The sequence below is a fragment of the Terrapene carolina genome, unplaced genomic scaffold (assembly GCF_002925995.2).
Source record: "Terrapene carolina triunguis isolate 2854851 unplaced genomic scaffold, T_m_triunguis-2.0 Scaffold68, whole genome shotgun sequence".
Classification (NCBI taxonomy): Eukaryota; Metazoa; Chordata; order Testudines; family Emydidae; genus Terrapene; species Terrapene triunguis.
The window spans coordinates 11,564,275-11,587,591 of record NW_020664419.1 but is presented as its reverse complement, the minus strand read 5'-3'; the positions used below and the strand labels follow the sequence as shown (position 1 = coordinate 11,587,591).

Below are 23,317 nucleotides of genomic sequence, written 5' to 3'. Positions count from 1 at the left end.
CAGATTTCTCCCTCGTGCTTCCGGGGCCAGACCAGGCGGCTGACCGCCAATGAAAAAGCGAGCGGTGTTCGTCGTCACCGAGCATAGCAACCCAGGCACTTTTTTCCTCCTGGCAGCCCCGCCCGGGAGGAGGGAAGGGGGCGGGGTCATTCGGCCGGGTCTCGTCTCGTGCCAGGCGGCGCTGCCAGCACCATGCAGCGGCAGCCCGCACGCGCTGTGCGCAGCCCCTGTGCAGGTCTGGCCCTAGCCCTCCTGTGCACGGGCTCCTGGCTCGCTGCCGCCCTTGCCCCGGGGGGACGTGAAGCTCAGTGCGAAGGTGAGCGGGGCAGGGGGACTGGGGGCCGCTTGCCTTGCTGCACCGTGTGCTGCTGCCCCCCCTGTGCCTCGCCCCCGTGCTATAAATAGCTGCATCCCCATGGCTGCTCTCCTCTGCGTGGCTGCGCAGTGTGCGCCTTGTTCCTACTGGCGTTTCATTAACAATATAACAATCATTATCCGTGTGTGAGCGGGAGGGAAGTGAGAGCCCCCCCCCAGGGTGACCAGATGTCCCGATTTTATAAGGACAGTCCCGATTTTTGGGTCTTTTTCTTATATAGGTTCCTATTACCCCCCATCCCCGTCCCGATTTTTCACACTTGCTGTCTGGTCACCCTAGGCGCCCCCCCCCCCCCAAGAACTGGTTAATCCACAGTGGACAGTGCAACCCCATGCATGGCCCAGCCCTGCCCCCCCCCGCCTCTTCAAAGTGCTTTGCTAATAGGGTGACCACATGTCCCGATTTTATAGGGACAGTCCCGATTTTGGGGTCTTTTTCTTATATAGGCTCCTATTACCCCCCACCCCCATCCCGATTTTTCACACTTGCTGTCTGGTCACCCTATTTGCAAACATTGATTCCTCCCAGCTCCCCTGGTGCAGATTTGCCTCCACTGGTTTGAATCTGAGAAGTTAGGCTAGTGTTAAAGAGGTTATGGGGCGGGCTACTGCCTGGCTCCTACTCACTTGATTTTTGGAAGTGCTTAGCCAAAGATCCCATGAAAGTAAAGTGGGAGCTACCTGTGCTCGCTCAGCAACTTTGGAAATCAGGTCAGACGTGGCAGACAGACTGGTGTCTTACACAAAGGTCTCTTGTCTTCGTTCCTGTTGCTCTAGAGCAGGGATTTTGAATGCTGCTTGCATAGTTAATTATGCTTCAATGTCACTGACAAATAGTAGTGACCGCGATCCCAAGGGAGCCTGCTGAGGTCACTCAATTAGGGTGAACGGCAAAGAATGGGGCAGGCAATCCCCAAAGCTGGTGGATATTCCAATACTTAGATTTAGCAAGCCTGCACAAAACAGCTTCCATTATACCTCACTGGTTACTCAGAAGCAAGTCAACAACACAGTTCCCTTAAAGTAACCCAGCCTCAGGCATCCACCTAGACACTCAAGTCGGGTATGATGATTTCTGAAAATCTTATTTCATCATATAAAAAAGTTTCTACCAATCCCAAAGGATTGGACACATTACCTCCCAGCCAATTCTTATGGACTAAAATTTATCAAAAAAGAAAGGAGAGAGAATGATTAAAAGATCAATATACATACAGACATGAGTTCAATTCTTGAGGTTCAGATTCATAGCAGAGATGGTGAGCTTTGTAGTTGCAAAGTGTTCTTTTAGAATGTAGTCCATAGATTATAGTCCAATATCATATTTAGGGTGTTCCAGTTTAACTGGGATCTCGGTCTTGCAACTCAAACTTCCCCTGATGAAGCTTAAGCAGATATGAGATGACAGGATCAGGACCAAGGATCTTTTATACAATTTCAGGCCTTCTTTGCTAGGTTGGAGTCCCTTGGTTTACAATAGGCAATCAGGGCAACTTTGAAGTAGGTCCATCACCGGTACTTAGCTACACAAATTAACATAAGGCAATTGCCTGTTTTCCCACCATTCGCAGATGATTGGCTATACATTTCAAAGAGAGATGAATACAATGATATCCCATGTTTACAGTTCATTTAAATGCTAAAATGTTCTTTTGATCTCTGAATTAATAGAATACAGCATAGACAGGGACTGTTTGATTACATTATTGACCTCTACCAATATATATGTAAATACATAAAAACACAAACATTATCTCCCCATATGTTTTTAAGGGTTGAATTTGAGTCATTCATCCTGCAGGACGCTTAACCCTTTCTGGTCATGTGTCACAGGTAGAAATTGAGGTTGGAATTCAGTTGTCAAAATTAAGGCTGCAATTTCATGGAGCCAGGCCTCCATTTATTAGAGGGCTTTTTTGTAAGCACTGGTTGCTCTGGCCTGTTATACTTGGCCATTGATGGAGAAATAGAATAAATAAAACAAAATATTGGCCACTTTTAGGCATCTCTGCCTGGATCCATGTGGCTCTGTCCGTTACACCAGGTTGTGTATCTGCTTGATTTAATGGGATCAGTGTGAAAGGCTGTAGAAAATACTTAATGTTACAAATATTATTTATAATGAACCCCATAAATATGCTAACCACTGTGCAAATATACAAGACATAGTCTCTGCTTCTAAGAACTCACAATCTAGCTGTCAAGCAACAGGTGAAGGGTAGGGCAGAGGGATAAAACATACAGTGAAAGTTTTCTTCATGCCTCCTCCCTCCCCATTATGTTAGTTAATGGCTTGTAGAGGGAGTCTTGAGGGGTTGACAAAGAGCATTTTGAGCATAAAGAGATAGTGTGGGAAAAGAGGACAAGGGGGTCAAGACTGGTATGGGCACAAGGTTGCAAAAGTTGGAATTGGCGCGCAATTGGGACTGTCGTTGACAATCGTAAAAATAACCCCTCCACCCAGTTAAGTGAGATTCTTTGTGTAACGATGGCAAAAATTTGACTCAAGTCACACCATTTTGCCATCATGTCTCTCCTTGCTTGTAGCTTATGAAACTGTGGCTCATCTCTGCCACAGATGTACAATAATATGTGCTAAGTAAAATGTGTAAATAAAATTTTCTAACCAACCATCTGTGGTGGTGTGAATTTTCTTTAAAAGCTCTTATCTCTCACTGTACAGCCCCTTGTTTTCTCTAGGTCCTGTATGCTAAATGTACACACAATCAGTACATAAACAGTAGATGCATGTTGATATGATGCACGCAAAATCTTTTTCTATCAGCTTTTCTTCTTGCAGTAAGATGGGCATGGTGACACGCCAGTACTGTTAGGCAACGGAAAACAAACATAGCTCCCCAGAGCCTATGTATGTGTGTGATGTTTCAGAACACGCTTGATTTAAATGGAACGTGTCAACTAAAACTTTTAGGCCCGTTTGAATCTTTTTTAAACAAAATCCAAATTGTAAAATAAATATAAATGTTTTATGCTCTAAACACTTTAAAAATGAAAACCTCAATTACCGTGAGCCCTAAATGGAGCATTGTATTAGTACACGAGAATTGAGGCCCTGATCCTGCAAACCATTCCCATGCAAAGGCCCAAGCCAGTGTGGTTCCCCAGAGGCCCAGGGGTTTGCCCATGTGGAGCAGGTTTCAGGATCAAGATCTTAAGTGTTACACTGCAGTGTGATAATAGCATGGTGCTAGTGCGTGCCAACCAGGAAGTGAAATTAAGCACTCTAATTTCACAATCCAAACTGACTAAAAAGCTACAAGTACCATAACTGGTGAAAAGTAAATGGAATTTTAAGAATTCTTTTGTCTTTAACCATCTGAGATGGTAACAGTAGCATAGGCAAAACATTCTTTTAAACATTTTACTTTCAACAAGAAAGTGGCGCACGGTTACTTTAATCTCCAGGCTACTGTAGTAGAGCACAGTGACAGACTTCTCAGTGCTGCCCTTCCATTGACAAGTTAGTACTTCAGAAGGTGCATGGGCAGCTCTGGAGCTGCCCTGATCCTGGGACTTACCTGGCACGTGGGGCAGCTACCAAGTAGTTACATTTAAATAAGGAAAGTGGAAGAGATGCCCAGCTTGCAATAGCAATGTATTGTAAGTGTATTAAAGGCTTAAAGGTGTCCACTCTCCTGTCTGGGGGAGGAGGGATGGTCAGGAGAGCATTGGATTGGGACTCAGAAGATCTGGGTTAAATTCCTGGCTCTGCTACAGAATTCCTACATGCCCATGACAAGTCACTCGCTGGGTATGTCTACACTGCAACTGGAGGTGTGATTGCAGCACATGTAGGCAGACCCAAGCTCGCTAGATCAAAGCTAGCACGAGTAACAATAGCAGTGGAACTGTGGGGCAGCATGTGCAGCAGCTGCTCACGAATGTACCAGGGGTCCTGGGTGGGTGGGGCTAGGCCACGCTGCCATGGCTTCACTGCTGTTGTTACTCAAGTTGGCTTGGCTACCAAGCAGTGAAGCTGCAGCAGTGTGGACTAGCTGCTAGAGTCACCAGGGTTCCGGGTGGGCTCATACATCTTGTGTTGCAGTGGCTTCACTGCTCTTGTTAGTCAATCAAAGCAGGCTCGGGTATGTCTACCCCTGCTGCAATCTTACCTCCCCAGTGCAGCATAGTCAGACCCTAAGATTCAGTTTCCCCTCTGTAAAATGGACACAGTAGTACTTCCCTCTATCATAGGGTTTTGTGAACTAAAATTCATAAATACTTGGAAGATAGGGTGACCAGATGTCCCAATTTTATAGGGACCGTCTTGATATTTGGGGCTTTTTCTTATATAGGTGCCTATTACCCCCCCGCCGCCACCCCATGTCCCGATTTTTCACCCTTGCTATTTGGTCACCCTATTAGAAGATGTTCAGATACTATAATGAAGGAGTCACGTGTGTCTCTGAACAGAGACGTTCAATTTCCTTTAAGTCTAGAGAGATCTCACACTGAATTTCAGGGGTCTAGAGTTTTAGCCAAGAGTTCTGCTGAAATCTGTTAGTTCAGCTCCTCAGATGGCCAACTATCAGCACTAGCCTTCAGTATAAACTACTGATGGCAGGTACTGAGCAAAGCAAACATTTCCCAGTCTGCAGCTTGCAGACCTATTTCCTTCCTCAGTAGCTAGACCTGTGCGGGAGATCACACAAGTCACCACAGGCCTGCATAATCTCCAGTCCCCCTCCCAGGAGTGGGAGGCAACTCATGGCATGATTCTTCCCATCTGGCACATTGGCGCTCCACAAATTCAAAGGCCAGACCTGCCAGCGAGATGCACTGTTAGCACACCGTGAGCTCCTCTACTGTAGGAATCCAAGCTCCTACTGCACTGAAAGCCCAGGGTCAGCCTGAAACGCTGAGATTCAAAGAGCTCCCCCCTTTTTACAGAGGACATGAAAAAATGGGTGTTGCCATACTAACTATAACAAGAGTAAAATCAACTGTTGGAAATGGGCCATCCTGATTATCACTACAAAAGTTTTTTTTTTCTCCTGCTGATAATAGCCCACCTTAACTGATTACTCTCATTATAGTTAGTATGGCAACACCCATTTTTCATGTGTATATATATCTCCCTACTGTTTTTTCCACTGCATGCATCCGATGAAGTGGGTTTTAGCCCACGAAAGCTTATGCTCAAATACATTTGTTAGTCTCTAAGGTGCCACAAGTACTCCTGTTCTTTTTGCTGATACAGATTAACACGGCTACCACTCTGAAACCTTTCCCCTCTGAGTTTGTACAGAACCAAATTCCTTACTATGGTATTAGGAGCATCGTGCTACTGGAGGTGCTGGCTTTTTGAAGAGATGTAAAACTGAGGTTCTGATCACTTGTGATCATGAAAGTTCTCATGGAAGTTTTTATAAAATTAGGGCTATTAACCTCCCCCCACTCCCCAGCTAAATTCCATACAGTGTAGGTACATTCTGCCTACGTCAGAATACTTTTTTCAGTTTCAGATGGACACAGGGGTACTCTTCATTTCCTGTCCTAAACTGTTGTGTAGTGTGTATGTTAAACTGCTGCTCCCCAGAGGTGGATGGATTTCAGTGGAGTGATAATTCTCAGAGCACTTTGGATGAAAAATGTGATATAGTTGTAAGGTATAATAACAATATTACATAGAGCTTTTCATCAATAGATCTCAAAGCGCGTTACAAAGGAAGTCATTATCATTATCCCCATTTCACAGTTGAGGTAACTGGGACACAGAGAGGGGAAAGTGACTATTAAATACATTATAAAATCTGCCATTAGTGAATTAGATGCATTAAATGTTTTGGTTAATTAACGATAACTTGAATAGGATTTTTTTTATGAGCGGGGTGTCCAATGATATTAGATCATCAATCTTGCACAACAGCAATTTAAAAAAAAAAAAAGGATTAATGCAAAGCTTTACAAGCAAAATCTCTTGAAGGGATGTGTTATTTCCTGTAGGTGGCATGAACATATCATACAATTACCACCCGATAAGTCTTTTGCAGCTTGGAGACTGTTTGGCAGGTTGGTGATTTTGCAGTAAAGTTTTAAGCATTGGCAAAGCTTGGTGCCAAAGGGTTTATTAACCAACATCACTGGGCTTTTTGTTAGGTTTTTTACATAACAAACACCTATAAAATTCCCTTTGCTGTTGTCCAAGAGTTGAGTTGTTGCTTTTCTTCTTTTTCCTTGAAAGGACATGGATAGCCTGGTAAGTGGTAACCACACCTCCTTTATAATACACTGAGTCACAAGTTTTAGTCACTGAGATGGAAAAATTCTATTGTCTGACAGCCTGAGACAACCAAAATCCAGACCTGCAACAAGAGTCATTAAATTACTGTCCCCTAGACAAAGCTGCTTTCCTGCATCGAACAATCCTGGGATAATTGACCAGTGAATCCAGCTGATTTTGTTTGCTTGTAAACAGCACTGAACTGAATACAATAATCAATGACTTGCTAAATCCCTTCTCTTGCTCCATTCAGTCAGCAGCTCCCTGCCTAATTCTTCACTTTGGAAAGAGCGCACATGGCTAACTACACAAGGCCACCAGGTTATCCATATTTCCATACTTTATAGCTAGACTTGAGACCTTTGGACAAGTTACCATTTAAAAAAAAATAACGTTTGTAGCAAATCATCATATTCATGCACACATTGGATTATCCTCAGGGGCAGATACCAGGATGTTGCAAATAAAATTACACCTGCACTTCACATTAATAAAACAAAAGAACAAATAAGCAGCATGTTCCCCAGATTACCCTACTGGAAACTTCAGTAGACTCCATTAAAATCATTCAAGTAGTCACTGGCAGATTCCGCTGGCCTCTGGTAGTTCTTACTGGAGGATCAACTGCCCCAGGAACTAAAAGACTGATTGCTCTGTTCCAAGCCTATACCCCAGCTCAGCAAAGCATTTAAGCATACACTGAACTTTAAGCAAGTGCTTTACTGAATAGGGGTGCTTTGCTGAACTGGATCCCTAGTTAACAACTGGAACTAGTAGGAACCCACTGAACATTTTCTACTGGAATTTCCTCCAGGGTAGCAACTGGTGATACCAGGACTTACTCTGCAAGTTCAAATATTTGTAACTCATGACATGAGGGGGGAAATTGGCCCCTTTAAATGCATGTTCAGTTTATGTTGTCTGCATGCAGTATTAAAATCTGGATTTAGGGGCCCAGCAGCAGATGCCAAGGTTTGAAAATGTTGGCCTTTCACCTCTCTGGGCCCCAGTTTCCACACCTATTAAATGGTGCTAATAACATGTCAAAGAAGTGTTGTGAGAATTAATTAATGTTTATGAAGCATTTTGAGACCCTTGGCTGGAAGGACCTGTATGAATGCAAAAGTATTGTGTTAATGACATAGCTCCAAGATGGGTTATGGGAAATTGTAACAGGGGACACTCCTCGAGTGCCTCCTGTTGCTGCATGCAGTACTGCAGGCCTTTTTCTGCGACTGGAGCCCCCTGTATGTCGCTGACCTTTCTTGGTGGGTCTTCAGTGGCTTGGCTCTCTGGTCAGGTCACACAGTCAAAAAGGAACCCCTTCTGGGATAGCAAAAAGCCCAACAAACTGTCTGCCCTTGCCGGGGTCTTCAGTTGCAGCTCTAGGGCCTTTAAATTCAGTCCTTTGCTTGGGCTTCTAAACGAGCCTTGTCTTCTTCTCAGGTCTTAGGTCACTTTGCCAGTGGCTGGTTAAGGATATCTTTATCCAGATTCAGCAGGGCTTCTGTACCGTTTTGCCCACAGCTTTTAGTATCTGGCTTAGTAACACCTGCTGTTGTTGTTGCTGTACCCACACTGTTGCATGGATGTCATTCAGTATGTTAGGATCATTTTTAATCTTCCTTTTTCCTCCTGGGGAGAGCTCTTTTTAGCTGGGGTCTGGCTGTGGCCTTGCCTTGCAGCGTTCCTGTATCATCTGAGCTAGGGCAAGGCAGCTCTTAATTTCAACTGTCTCAGGCTATCATTCAGGGTGCAACCACTACAACTCTTTTCTAAGTGTAACCACACACCTCCTGGGTGTGGTGTTCTGTCCCCTCTAGTGGCAGCGAGACCACTCAGAGATTAATGAGTCTGCTACAGCCTTAGCTAAGAGCCACATGACTTTTAGCTCATGCATTAAGCTCCAGAGGTCCCAGGTTCAATCCTGCCCAACGACGACTGGGGTCTGTCAATGTTACATGAGGATGACTCCTTCAGGCTCTCCAGTTCTTTACCTTTATCCATGCTGGACCTGAAGCAAGTTCTGGAGCTTAGTCTGCTCCTTCTGCAGCATCAAACACTTGTTCCCCAATCTCTTTTTTTCAATTCTGGCCAAGTCCTGTTCCCACTGTATAGCTTGAGCTCACATCCTGTCTCGAGGAGCACCTCTCTTCAAGTTCTTGCAAGTCCTCAACGCTTTGGGCCTGTAGGATATTGAGTTGAGCCATGACTTTCTCTTTGACCCTGTCTTCTACTTTTCTCCATTCCAGTAGGGGTTGGGTTTGTTGAATAGCTGTAAAGGCTACGGCCCTCACAGCAGCCTCTATAGTCGACACAATCTCTGTATTAGTGGCTGTTGATACTAAATCTGTCACTGGGTAGTGAATCCACACACTTATACCATCTTCCCAGGTTCTTGAATCCTTACCGCATTCACCTGTGGGAATATAAGCTTTCTGGTCAGCGGTCACCATGCTTGTGTGCTTATCACACCTCTCTGCCCTCTTCTGGACCATCAACCTCCGTCCTCTAATTTCCTCCATTTGTTCCAGGAGGTGGTTGTTGGCTTGGATGTTGAGGTCATCCTGCTGTCCCGTGACCATCTCCTTCTTGCTCCGTTGTTGCTGCAGCTCCCATCTGAGCACTGCGTTTCAGTCTTGCAAACTCATCGGCTGGGTCTCCAACACCTGAATCTGGGTCTAGAGTGTTTGCAGAGCCACCTCATGTTCTTTACGCTGGCTCTGTAGCTGGCCCTGCACCTCAAAGACATTCCGCATAGCTGTCTGTAGAGTCTATTGTAATTTCAGGTTCCAAAATTGCTGAGATTTCCGCTCATCTGTCCTCTTTTGGATCACCACAATCTCGGCCTTGCTGTCACTATGAAGAGCTTCCTTCTACATGTGTAGTTGTCAGAAACTCTCTTGCTTCCCCTTTAACTCTTTAGTGAGCGTGACTAGCTCTTCTTGGAGCTAGGAGATCTCAGCCTGCTCTGTTACCTGCAGACTTTTCAGTTGCTCCTTTAGCAGCATCTTTTCCTTTTTCTCACTCTCCCATTTTAAGCTCCTCCTGTTTCAGCTCAGTCATCCGGTGCTCCAGGGCAAGTGTGAGCCTCTCTATCTCCTGAGCTGCCACTACTGCCTTTCCCCATTTCTTGTAGTGAGAGGTGCAGTTCTTCTCCAAAACTAGCAGATGTTCCACCTCGTTCTGTCTGTTCAGTTTGGCTCCTTCACACATCTGCTCTTTGAAGTGGTCTTTCTCTGCCTCCACCTGGGTCTTGAGACTCCATGTCCGGCACCACTCTTCTTGTAAGAACTCTTGTGCTCTCTGTGGACAGACCCCCAGGTCTTTCACAGTGTCCAAAGGTGTGAGAAACTTGCTCTCCACCTGGCTCGGCCTTCCTGAGCCACCATTCATACTGGGGGCGGGGGGCGGGTTACTTGTTACTTGTCCCCACCTGTGCAAAACATTTTCTTTGCCAAGTAGAAGTGTCTTAACTTCATTGGCCAGCACAGAATAATAAACTTTCTCATGCTTGCCTTGCCCTTTCCAGATCTGCTTCTACCTGCTTTGTTCACGCTGTGAAGTCATCTCCTCCAGCAGAGCCTGGGAATGTGTCTGTAATTCTTGGATTTGTGCTTCCTGCACTTTTAGTCAACTAGTCAATTCTAGGCAAAAATCCTTCATCTGGGCCTGCAGTTTCTGAAATTGTTTGCCAGCACCAACCCTGGGCTCAGCAATTCCCTGGTTCTCTAGAACTCTGGTGTCACTTCCCATCTGGGTGCCTTAGCCCTACAACTCTGCTGTCCTTGAGGACAGTTGGCCAGATCCTTCTTGGGTGGAGCCCCTTCCAGCTCCTGGGTCTGACCTGGCTTTTGTAACAAAGTAGTTAATGTCTCCAAGTTCTTACCCACTGAGGCTAAATGTGGAGTCAGGGTTCCCCCCATAAGCAATGGAGAGTTGGAAGCCTCAGGCCAACTTCTCCTACTTAGGTTTATACCCCAGAGTCTGTTTTCTTGACTCCCAGTATGCACCTCTTCTGGTGGACTCCAAGCTCCCCATAGTTACAGTCCCTCTGTCCAAACTTCCACATTTTGGCAGGGTAAGATCCTTCTATGTGGCCCAGAGGGTCCCTACAGCCTCACATTTTCGTGTCCCAAACTTGATCCCCACAGTTCTTTGTACTCTGTAGTCTGGGTCCCACTACCTTTGGGAACAGCATCTTTAATAGTTGGAACCTGCCCAGTTCTCTACATACTCTGGACAATAGGGTGTTTCACAGTCATTGTTCCTATAGGGACACACACAGTTTACATACCCCCCCTGCCTGGAGAGAGTGTACACAATTGGACAAGCTCCATGCCTCCTCCCTTTTTGGCATCTACAGCAACTGTCTCATCCGCATTGCTGGATCGATATCACTCACTCACTCACTCACACTCACACACACACTCACACTCACACACACACCTTCCTGCAACTGTTGCTGGCCCTCCATATGCATATTCGGGATATCAGACATCTCGCGCTTGAAATAGGCCTAAGCATTGCTCTTCATCAATATCCATCCCGGACGGGAGGGGGGACTCACACCCCACTTCTGGTTCCAAGTTGGAACAAGGGGCACTCACCTCTTGAGCACCTCCTGCCATTGTGTGTGGTACTGCAGGCCTTTTTATGTTCCTGGCACCCCCTTCAGCTGTCGCCCTCGCTTGGTGGGTCTTCAGCAGCTCAGCCCTCCAGCTGGATCACACAGTCAAAAAGAAACCTCTTCCAGGGTAACAAACAGTCCAACAAACTCTATCAGCTCTCGCCAGGTCTTCAGCACCAGCTCTGGGGCCTTTGAATTCAGCCCTTCACTCAGGCTTTTAAACAAGCCTTGGCCCCTTCTCGAGGATTAAGTCACTTTGCCAGTGGCTGGTGGGGGAACCCAGTCCCGCCCACCCACTACTCCAGTCCCAACCTAGGCACCCTATAAACAGCAGCTACATATTGATTCCTTTGACTGGTTGCTGCTACTTCCCTGGGGCCTCTTCCCACCCGCCCCTCTATCTTTACCAGGGCCAGTGCAAGGATGTTTCGCGCCCTAGCCGAAACTTCCACCTTGTGCCCTCCCCACCCCCCGAGCCCTGCAGCAGCTCCCCGCTCCCCCCACTGCCCTGAGGCTCCCCCCCCTGCGGCAGTTCCCCACTCCCCCCTCCGCCCTGAGGTGCCTCCCCTGCGGCAGCTCCCCACCCCCCCCGCCCTGAGGTGCCCCCTCCCGTGGCAGCTCCCCACCCCCCCCGGCCCAGGGAGCTGTGCGGCACCTCCCCACCCCAGCTCACCTCTGCTCCGCCCCCCCCCCGAGCACGTCGTCGCTGCTCCACTTCTCCCGCCTCCCAGGCTTGCGGCGCCAATCAGCTGTTTGGCGCCGCAAGCCTGGGAGGGAGAGAAGCAGAGCGGGGCGGCGTGCTCAGGGGAGGAGGTGGAGCAGAGGTGAGCTGGGGTTGGGAGTTCCCCTGCGTGCCGCCGCCCCCCCCCTACTTGCTGCAGGCGGCCCCCCCCCCCCCCCCCCCCGCGCCCCCGTGCCCCAGCTCCCTCCGCCTAAATGCCGACAACGACTGGGGCGGCTGAAGATCCGGCTGCCGCGGTCGCCGCCGAAGAAAATGCCGCCCCCCAAATGCTAGTGCCATAGGCAACCGCCTAGGTCGCCTAATAGGTTGCACCGGCCCTGATCTTTACCCTTTACCTCAGAGGTGGAGTTCTCAGGGCCTCTTTCTCCCAGCTTAAGGAAATGCAGTCAGTTGCACTCCTGTGGCCAGAGAGGAGACTCTTTAATCCTCACCTTTCTAGTCCCAGCCAGGCACTGAGCTACTAAGGCCCTGCAGCTCCTTTTATCTGAGCCTAGTGGGCTCTGATTGACTGCTTCCATACTGTGTCTCTAGCCAGGCCTGGAGGACTCACCTTCGCTGCTCATTTCCTGGGGCAGGGTGTAGTAGGACCACAGGGCCTTGTATACTCAGTCACAGAGATGCTATCATGTTGCCAAAGATCCTCTTAAGTTAGAATATGAATCATAGAATCATAGAATATCAGGGTTGGAAGGGACCTCAGGAGGTCATCTAGTCCAACCCCCTGCTCAAAGCAGGACCAATTCCCAACTAAATCATCCCAGCCAGGGCTTTGTCAAGCCAGGCCTTAAAAACCTCCAAGGAAGGAGACTCCACCACCTCCCTAGGTAATGCATTCCAGTGCTTCACCACCCTCCTAGTGAAATAGTGTTTCCTAATATCCAACCTAGACCTCCCCCACTGCAACTTGAGACCATTGCTCCTTGTTCTGTCATCTGCCACCATTGAGAACAGCCGAGTTCCATCCTCTTTGGAACCCCCCTTCAGGTAGTTGTAGGCTGCTATCAAATCCCCCCTCATCCTTCTCTTCTGGAGACTAAACAATCCCAGTTCCCTCAGCCTCTCCTCATAAGTCATGCACTCCAGACCCCTAATCATTTTTGTTGCCCTCCGCTGGACTCTTTCCAATTTTTTCCACATCCTTCTTGTAGTGTGGGGCCCAAAACTGGACACAGTACTCCAGATGAGGCCTCACCAATGTCGAATAAAGGGGAACGATCACATCCCTCGATCTGCTGGCAATGCCCCTACTTATACAGCCCAAAATGCCGTTAGCCTTCTTGGCAACAAGAGCACACTGTTGACTCATATCCAGCTTCTCGTCCACTGTGACCCCTAGGTCCTTTTCTGCAGAACTGCTACCTAGCCATTCGGTCCCTAGTCTGTAGCTGTGCACGGGATTCTTCCGTCCTAAGTGCAGGACTCTGCACTTGTCCTTGTTGAACCTCATCAGGTTTCTTTTGGCCCAATCCTCTAATTTGTCTAGGTCCCTCTGTATCCGATCCCTACCCTCTAGTGTATCTACCATGCCTCCTAGTTTAGTGTCATCGGCAAACTTGCTGAGAGTGCAGTCCACTCCATCCTCCAGATCATTAATAAAGATATTAAACAAAACCGGCCCCAGGACCGACCCTTGGGGCACTCCGCTTGAAACTGGCTGCCAACTAGACATGGAGCCATTGATCACTACCCGTTGAGCCCGACAATCTAGCCAGCTTTCTATCCACCTTACAGTCCATTCATCCAGCCCATACTTCTTTAACTTGGCAGCAAGAATACTGTGGGAGACTGTATCAAAAGCTTTGCTAAAGTCAAGGAATAACACATCCACTGCTTTCCCCTCATCCACAGAGCCCGTTATCTCATCATAGAAGGCAATTAGGTTAGTAAGGCACGACTTCCCCTTGGTGAATCCATGTTGACTGTTCCTGATCACTTTCCTCTCCTCTAAGTGTTTCATGATTGATTCCTTGAGGACCTGCTCCATGATTTTTCCAGGGACTGAGGTGAGGCTGACTGGCCTGGTTCCCCGGATCCTCCTTCTTCCCTTTTTTAAAGATGGGCACTACATTAGCCTTTTTCCAGTCATCCGGGACCTCCCCCGATCGCCATGAGTTTTCAAAAATAATGGCTAATGGCTCTGCAATCTCATCCGCCAACTCCTTTAGCACCCTCGGATGCAGCGCATCCGGCCCCATGGACTTGTGCACGTCCAGTTTTTCTAAATAGTCCTGAACCACTTCTTTCTCCACAGAGGGCTGGTCACCTTCTCCCCATATTGTGCTGCCCAGTGCAGCAGTCTGGGAGCTGACCTTGTTTGTGAAGACAGAGGCAAAAAAATCATTGAGTACATTAGCTTTTTCCACATCCTCAGTCACTAGGTTGCCTCCCTCATTCAGTAAGGGTCCCACACTTTCCTTGACTTTCTTCTTGTTGCTAACATAATGCATGAAATACACCTTAATGCTCTGCACAATCAGTATGGTGGACCTTGCATGGACCTTCAACACCAAGGTGAACTTAATCTTGTATGATCTTGTTCTCACTAGGAACTGTAATCACATTTAAACTAGTTGCTTTACCAATTGAATCACCTGACACAATGTTGACTGGCCCATATAAACATGGACAAGGCAGGGATGATCTAGGTTTACTTGGTCATGCCTCAGCATCGGGGGTAGACTTGATGACCTCTTGAAATTCTTTCCCATGGGTGAACCTTCATGTGACCAAGGTTTTTGTCCAGCGGTTAGGCAGTGGAGTAGCCAGGTTCTAAGAGCAGGGGGAGCAAACATAAAAAAGGCGCCCCCCTTGGCTCCTCCTCTGGCCACGCCCCCGGCTCCTCCTCTGGCCACGCTGTCCCACCCCCTTGGCTGGCTCCTCCGGCCACACTGCGGCCATGCTGCGCCCCCCCATGGCTGTAGAGGGAGGCTGGCAGAGGACAGGGGGTTTGAGGGGAGGTGGAGGGGAGGGATGTAGAGGGAGGGTAGCAGGGGACAGGGGGTTTGAGGGGAGGTGAAGGGGAGGATGTGGAGGGAGGGTGGCAGAGGACGGGGGTACGAGGGGAGGTGAAGGGGAGGATGTGGAGGGAGGGGGACAGGGGGTTTGACTTGAGGGGAGGATGTAGGGAGGGTGGCAGAGAACGGGGGTACGAGGAGAGGTGAAGGGGAGGGAAAGGCAGGGGCACAGGATACATGGGAGGGGTACACGGGGTATGGAGCTTGGGGAGGGGTTGGGAGTGGACTGGGGTCCCCGGGACTCTCTGTGCAGAGGGGGCTGGAGCTGCCCCCGGGACCGGGAGAGCCTGGGAGTCTGCTGCCTGCCCTTCCGCTGCTTCTTTCCGGGGCCCGGCCGCTAGGCCCACCCCAGCCAGCAGCAGAGAACAAACCCCACTGTCACTGCCTCGGAGGGGCTCAGCGCTGGCGCTACCCCTTGGGGGGTGGGGGCAGAAGGCAGCGAGCCCCGCCAGGTGCGGTCCGAGCGAGCTGCAGCCCGGCTCGCCCGCTCAGCCCGGGGGCGCTGCCCTGCCCGGGGCTGCTGGCGGAGCCTGGCTGTGGGCGGGTCGCGCTGACAGACCACAGCGGGAGAGGGGGAAGCCCCCCCCATGGCTGCCGGCCCCCCGCCGGCGCCCCCCCCCCCCCCCGCCCCCCCCGCCGCCCCTTGGGCCGCCCCCCCCCCCCCCCCCCCTCGGCCGGAGCCCAGGGAGGAACGGAGCGAAACCCCCGGACCCGCTCTCCCGGCCGCAGCGCCGGACTCCGCTCCCCGCCCCGGTTGCAGCGCTGGCCGGAGCACGGCGAGACCCCCGGCCCCGCTCCCCCGGCCAGAGCCCCGGGCAGAGCGCAGAGAAACCCCTGGATCCACTCCCCTGGCCGGTTCCGGGCGGAGCGCGGCCAACCCCCCCGCCCCGCTCTCCCGGCCGAAGCGTCGGACCCCGCTCCCTCGGTTGCAGCGCCTGCCACAGTGCGGCCAGACCCACTCCTCCGACCAGAGCCCCGGGCGGAGCGCAGAGAAACCCCTGGATCCGCTCCCCCGTCTGGAGACCCGGGAGGAGCGCAGCCAGACCCCTGGACCTGCTCCCTGGCCAAAGCTCCGGGCGGAGTGCAGCGAAACCAGCCTGCGCCCCCCCTCCCTCCTCCAGCCGCTTTTGGAAAGGCGCGGCTTTGGGGAAAATGTGCTGAGGGGAAGCAGCTGCTTCCTCTGCACCCAGCTAGCTACGCTACTGTGGTTAGGGTGCTAGCCGGGAGGCCCAGGTTCAAATTCCTGTTCTGTCATATAGTTTTCCTGTCTGACCTTACACAAGTCATTTAGTTTTTCTGTGCCTCAGTTCCCCATCCATAAAATGGGGATAACAACACTTACAGAGTTCAGAGGTGTTGGGAGAATAAATGCATTAAAGACTGAGGCAATCAGATACTATGGTAATGGGGGCCCGATGCGTATTTAAAATGGACGGAACACAACAACCTTTCCTTGTCTTCCCTGGCTAGTCATGGGCAGTATCGTCTCACCTAAACTGATTTTTTTTTTAAATGGTGATTAAACACAATTAAATTTTCTAGTTGAGATTAGCTTAATCGAACCAAGATCAAAATGCTGATGTATTCTGATCTCCTGTTATAATAGAAGACTTAAGGCCGGGGTAGACTTCCGGAGCTGACAGGACGAATTCCATTCCTACATATAAAGCTGTTGTTGGCAATACTGGGAGCTAAAATGCTGAAATAAACCTTTGTTTGTTTTTTTAAATTCTTCATTTGTTAAAATCTGTCATTTTCTGTTTTTACGAAGTGCTAATGGATCCCTGTTTTTAGCCAAGTTATTAAAATTCCTTAAGCTTTGCTAGATCCTACTGGGTGGCTTATATATTTTATTTTCTTATTACAGTGTGTAAAGGATTTTTGGACAGATTTTACAACTCATTAAAAGAAAAACATTCTGACTTCACCGTGGCCACCATAGAGAAAGAACTGGTTAACAGCTGCCTGGATACAAAAGGAAAAGAACACCGCTTGGTACTAGTCTCTTTTGTCTTTAAGTTCATGATGCTTTATAAAAAAAATACTGATTAGATGGTTCTTTGATAAAACTGCACTGTTATTTAGTATTGATCTGTAGGGCACTGGTTCAAATCCAGCTACATCAACAGTGGCTGAAAATTATTACCAACTGCTAGCTTACATAAAATAAGTTTGAAGGTTTCTGTTTAATTTCAGGTGTATAAGGGTCCACATTATTAAGACACTAATCAAAGGCCTACACTCTACAGTTGGATGGGCACAACATATTTTTCAAGCCTGTGGTAGGTGCGTCTCTGTATTACTGTGCTGTGACCTGCACAGCCTTGAATAAGTAGAAGAGCTGTCATTGTGCAAGGATGTGGGCTGAGGCTGCAGAGACCAAAGGCCATTAGGCCACCCTCCATTTTGGAAGTGGGGGCCCTCTGGACTGCAGAAGAGACTGGGGCTGGCTGAAGCCTACTGCAGTATCTAACTGCTGTAATGTTATGTTAGTTGTTAATTCCAAGTTCTCCTGCCATGCCTTAATGCTGAGTCCCTCACAATTCAGAGGCTTTTCAGCTGTTTCCCAGTGTTCACTGGGGAGAAAAAATGCCCTTCATTCTTCTTTCTGCTCTGCTAAGCCGCCAAGTGATGATAAGGAGTGGGAGAGGAATCACTGAGCCCCATAGGGAAGAGCTTCTGGGCAGGGCACAATGCTGCAGTGCTATTCAGCACCTCACCAGCCTGGCTTTAGGCTAGTGACAGTCCCGATGACAGCTGTGGTGTCTTTAGCTTTGTTATGCACGGGTGGTCTGTATTCTGCCACTTCAAATCTTTAAGGACTGTTGTTTGCAAAGACTGGCAACCATTTTGTTTTCAGTTCATTGAAGACTGTTAAATGACACGCACACACTGACGTCACTATGTCCTTTCTTGTTTTGTTAGCCTCCTAGAGCCAAGTTTTGTTATTGTTTGTATTTCTGTAGTACCAACACTGCATAGGAGCATGTCCTGGACCAGGACCCCATTGTACTAGGTACCGTACAAACCCTGAACAAAAAGACTGTCCCTGCCCCAAAGAGTCTACGGTCTAAATGTAAGACAAGAGACAACAAGTGGATACAGACAGACAGATGGGGGAGCACAAGGAAGCAACAAATCAGTCTTGGTCAGCGTGATGGGCAGTGGCCTCAACACACCAACTGCCTAACCATTCTCATGCTGAATAGTACCCCATACGCCAAGTAGTCCCATTTTCCTCAGTGAGACTATTCAACATGAGTAAGGGTGGCAAAATCTGACCCCTAATACAAAACAAAGATCCTTCTGGTTGGAAGTATCGGTTTGCTCTCTGCCTATTGAAAGAGGTAACAAAAATGGGCCATTGTTTTCCATCAGATGCACCCCATTCTAGAAGGTGTTATGATAAGATGGAAATGTCCCATTGGTAACAAATTATGATTTATTGAGTTAACAGAGTGATATAATTCATGTCCTGGGAACAGAATTTCATATTTTCAATGGCTTATTTAATAACAATACTTTGTACAAAATAGTAATCAGAGTAAGAGGAATCTGTTATTTGCACAAATCTGTTTTTTGCACAATAACAGCTTCCAAGCTGCCTCATATATAAGGTGTATCTAACACAAACACACCTCGTTTTCTGTGAGATGTGCCAGACCTCAATATCCCAACATTCCACCAAGCATAACAAAGCATTCATTTAACACACCACCCCGGGGAAGGTCCTTCTGTCAAAAGAGGAAGTGGTAGGAGTCTGAGTTTTAGGGTACAATCCTTCAGGGTGCTAAGCGTCCTCAAATCCCATCAACTTCAATGGGAATTGGAGGTATACAGTACTTCACGTGAACCCCTCAGCAGTTGGCAGGCGCCACTCCCCGTTTTGTCTTAATGCTGATGATGTGTCCTGCTTGTTTCAGTGCTATTACATTGGGGCAACAAGCGATGCAGCCACGAAGATCATCAGCGCGGTCAGCCGCCCAATGAGTGCTCATGTGCCTGTGTCGAAGATATGCGAGAAACTGAAGAAGAACGACATTCAGATCTGTGAGCTCAAATATGGTAGGGCCAGAGTCTGGAGCAAACTGGGGGGCCCTGAGATCTAGTTGCATTCTGTACCTAGTTATCCCCATGTATCCCCATTGGCTCCTGCCTACATACCACATCTCTATTCATTGTCAAGTGGGATGTAGAAAGGAAAATAAATAGGTTTGTACTCTTTTTGCTTCTCCAAAATTAGGCCAGAAATGCCCTCCCCCAATTAGAAATATCAGGAGCATTAAGTCTTGTCTTCACTATTTTTGCTGGAGGACTCTTTGGCTGGCTTAGGTATGTGGGTGGGCACTCTCTCAGCCCTTACATGAAGGGGCAGTTGTGTTGAACTCTTTAAAGAGAGGTTCATGTGTTTGAGGTAAGTAGCTGTTAACAAAAAACAAATCATTTTAAACATGGTGAATTAAAAAAACCTCTCTTCTCTCTCTTCAGTTAGGCTGTATTTCCTTTGTGTAACTGATGTTGAATACTTACTTCTTTCCACTTGTCCATGTAGTTTTCTGTGATAAAACTAAATGTATAATGTAAAAAACAAGCAAGGAAAAAAATCCTTGTAATTTATGTGTGTATTAAATACCCTTTCAGGCCAGTATGCACCAGGAAGAAGCAGAAACAAAGCACAACCCCTTTGGTCCTTTCCTTTGCAAGTCACCTTCAATTTGAAGAACTGGCAGGGTGCTGACCCCATGCCTGTTATCCTTCATTTGTGTTTTAACGTCTCTAACCAGAGGCAAAGGCATCCTGTTGTCCAGCTGAGCAGAACCACTCACACGGCACGCTTGGGTATATTTGCAAGCAATGTTTATGCAGGAATTGGAACGGATGCCAGGCAGGGCTTGAGAAGCTTAGGAAGTGAGCTCTGCTAAGCCAGTTCCACAAGGAATCAGCCTGCCCACACAAGCCATTTAAAATAAAGTCTTTACTACTGGATGCCAAGCCACAGAGTGGTGGTGAGGAATGGCCAAGGAAATTACCAACTCATGAAAATGCACCTTCTTCCATTCTCTCTACCCGATTCAGCCAGTATTTCCATCCTGCCTTTAGGACACTGAAATGTCCTGTTCCCCCTCCCCTCCCTCGAGAGTTACTCTGACCCAATGTCCGCCGCACCAATATGTTGCTAAAGCTCAGAGTCCTTAGGGCGCGATGCAAAGCCCACTGAAAGCAGCATGAGTCCTGCCGTTGGCATCAGTGAGCAGTGTTGTCTAGCTTTGCCAATTCCAACTGTGAAGGTTTCTACGCAGAATAAGGGCTACTGTTGAGAAGCTGGCCATTTAACAGGCCCAATTCTTTCCCCTGCGCGGTTGTGGGAGCTGTTTCATAGTCTCCAAAGGCACAATGTCTTTTTATTATGAAGTTGAAAATGATTGAAAATTCTAAAAGAGTAAAATGATCACCAATTTTTTTTTAAAGGGTTTTGATTTTATTTTTAAAAGGACGTATCATGACTCATCTTCCTCTTCAGAGAGCTACAAACTGCTCACCAGTGGTCTCTCTCCAGATAGAAGTGAAATGCTGTGCTGTTCAACATACTCATAAATGATCTGGAAAAGGGGGTGAACAGCGAGATGGCAAAATTTGCAGACAATAGAAAGTTACTCAAGATAAAACTGACTGCAAAGAGTTACAAAGGGATCTCCTTGTTGATTGGGCAACAAAATGGCAGATGAAGTTCAATGCTGATAAGTGCATAATGCACATTTGGAAAACAACCTAACTATACATACAAAATGAGGGGGTCTAAATTAACCGTTGCCATTCAAGAAAGATCTTGGAGTCATCGTGGGTAGTTCTCTGAAAACATCTGCTCAATGTGCAGTGGTAGTCAAAAAAGCTAACAGAATGTTAGGAACCATTAGGAAAGGGATAGATAATATTTCCTCCATATAAATCCATGGTATACCTATACCTTGAATACTGCATGCAGTTCCGGGTTCCCCGATCTTAAAAAAAAAAAAAAAGAATTGGAAGAGGTACAGCTAAGGTCAACAAAAGTGATTATTTGTATGGAATAGCTTCCATATGAGCTGAGATGAAAAAAAGACTGGGGCTGTTCAGCTTGGAAAAGAGATGAGAAGAGGGGATATGATAGAAGTCTATGATATCATGAATGGTGTGGAGAAAGTGAATAGGGAAGTGTTATTTACCCCTTCACAAAACCCACAAACCACCCAATAAAATTAATAGGCAGCAGGTTTAAAACAAACAAATGGAAGTACTTCTTCACCCGATGCACAGTCAACCTGCGGAACTCGTTGCCAGGGGATGTTGTCTAGGCCAAAACTATAACTGGGTTAAAAAAAGAATGAGATAAGTTCATGAGGGATAGGTCCATCAATGGCTATTGGACAAGATGGTCAAGGATGCAACTCCAACTCTGGGTGAGCCTAAGCCTCTGATTGCCAGAAGCTGGGATTGGATAACAGGGGATGGATCACTTGATAATTGCCCTCTTCTGGTCATTCCCCCCTGAAGCATCTGGCACTGGTCACTGTCAGACAGGATACTGGGCTAGATGGACCATAGGAATGTCTATAATGGGACAGACCAATGTTCTTACTTGCCTTAAAAACAAAGATAGGAGTTACAGCACTATGTGTAGCAAGGGTCCTGCTGGGTACATGTGTCAGGTGAATAAGGCAGAAAAATGGTTGCCAAATTTCCTTATATGAGTCCATGTCTTGTTACATGAGGGCCATAAGGCTCTGTGTTGTAGCTCCTTCAAAGATCTAATCACCATCCTTTTTTATATAGACCTCGTTTTGAGCCACAGAAGGTAGGATATTCAATAGATAGAGGAAAATCTGTCCTTTTAATCAGATTTGGTCAAAAAACAATTCCAAATTTTGCAAAAATCATTGAAAAATGATTTTGAAAAAAAACCCCAATAAAAAGAAAATTGAACAATCTGTAACTGGTTGAAAAAAAACACAATTGATGGATTTTTGTTGAAAACTCCAATTTTCAATAGTTACAACCATGTACTTCTTATACAAGTGGTCACTTTGAGGAGAAAAGTTGGGTCTGATCCTGTTTTCACACTGGTGTAAATCAGGAGTAACGCCATTAAAGTCAATGGGGTTTCCACTTTTATATGTGTCTTAATGAGATCAGAATCAGATTTGATAGGCCAGATCCTCAGCTGGTATAAATCAGTGCAATTTTATTGTTTTTCACGTGAGCTGTGCAGATATACAATAGGTGAGGATCGGGTCCCTTATGTTTAACTTTTTGTCCCTCACTCAACTATCACCTGAGTTATAGGAGATACTTTTGGAACATTTGTAGGAACTGGAATTTTTTTCTTTGGCAACACAGAGGAGTTGAGGACAAATAGGAACTCTCCTGTGGTCTCTAAAGCATGTCTCGCGTTCTTTGTTTTTGCAGAAAGGAAACTGGACTTAAACTCGGTGGATCTCTCCAAGATGAGAGTGGCTGAGCTGAGGAAGATCCTGGATAGCTGGGGAGAAGTGTGCAGAGCCTGCATAGAGAAAACAGACTTTGTGAACTTGATTAAGGAGCTGGCACCTAAGTATACGCTTACAAACCCCAAATCAGACCTTTGATACTTGTGCCAACCTCGTGCTTGCTATGGTAGGTCACTCTCTGTGCACAAAGAATGACTGACAATGGAATAGCTGGGCTAAAAAACTTATTATTTGGTTACAACTCACAAGTGCCAAAAAACGGAGTTGCTTATCTAGCACCACGAAAGGGCATAGTACTTGACAGACAAGACAAGGTCACTGCACCAAGGAACATAATATATAAGAATCAAATGGTATTTGTACTGCAATAGCAAATAGAGTCCTCAGCCCCACTGTGCTAGCACTGTACACACACATAACATGACCCCTGGCCCAGAGATCTTATACTCTAAAGTAGAAGAGGAGAGACCAAGCCCCACCCCCCTAAACAAACCCAAAACAGACCTTTGGCTAAACCAGTGTAATGTTGTGTGTAGACAATCTTAGGGCTTGTACTGCTTTGACCATATTGGTTTAAAAACCATTAAATATTATTAACAAAATACTATTATTTTCCATGACATAATATATACCATTATAAGCAATTTGATAATAGTATAACTGCATCCAAAGTAGAGGGTTGCATCAGTTCAACTACATTGGTTTCTAAACCAATCTGTTTACATCAATACACAAACTGTGTGGAGACCAGCCTTTCTGTCTGTTCAAACCTGGCTTATATTGGTATAGCTTGCAATGTGCAGGCACAACTTGTACATAAATAAGCCA

At 47.2% G+C, this 23,317-nt stretch overlaps 1 protein-coding gene across 1 annotated transcript; it reads left to right on the top strand.

Annotated features, from left to right (window-relative positions):
* Nucleotides 1-192: 192 nt before the first annotated feature.
* CDNF (cerebral dopamine neurotrophic factor) lies at nt 193-22,910 on the top strand. The gene is made up of 4 exons (XM_024212921.1): nt 193-316; nt 16,873-17,000; nt 18,929-19,070; nt 22,449-22,910. The coding sequence occupies exons 1-4, from the start codon at nt 193-195 to the stop codon at nt 22,625-22,627; spliced, it is 573 nt and encodes a 190-aa protein (XP_024068689.1). The 3' UTR covers nt 22,628-22,910.
* Nucleotides 22,911-23,317: the final 407 nt, after the last annotated feature.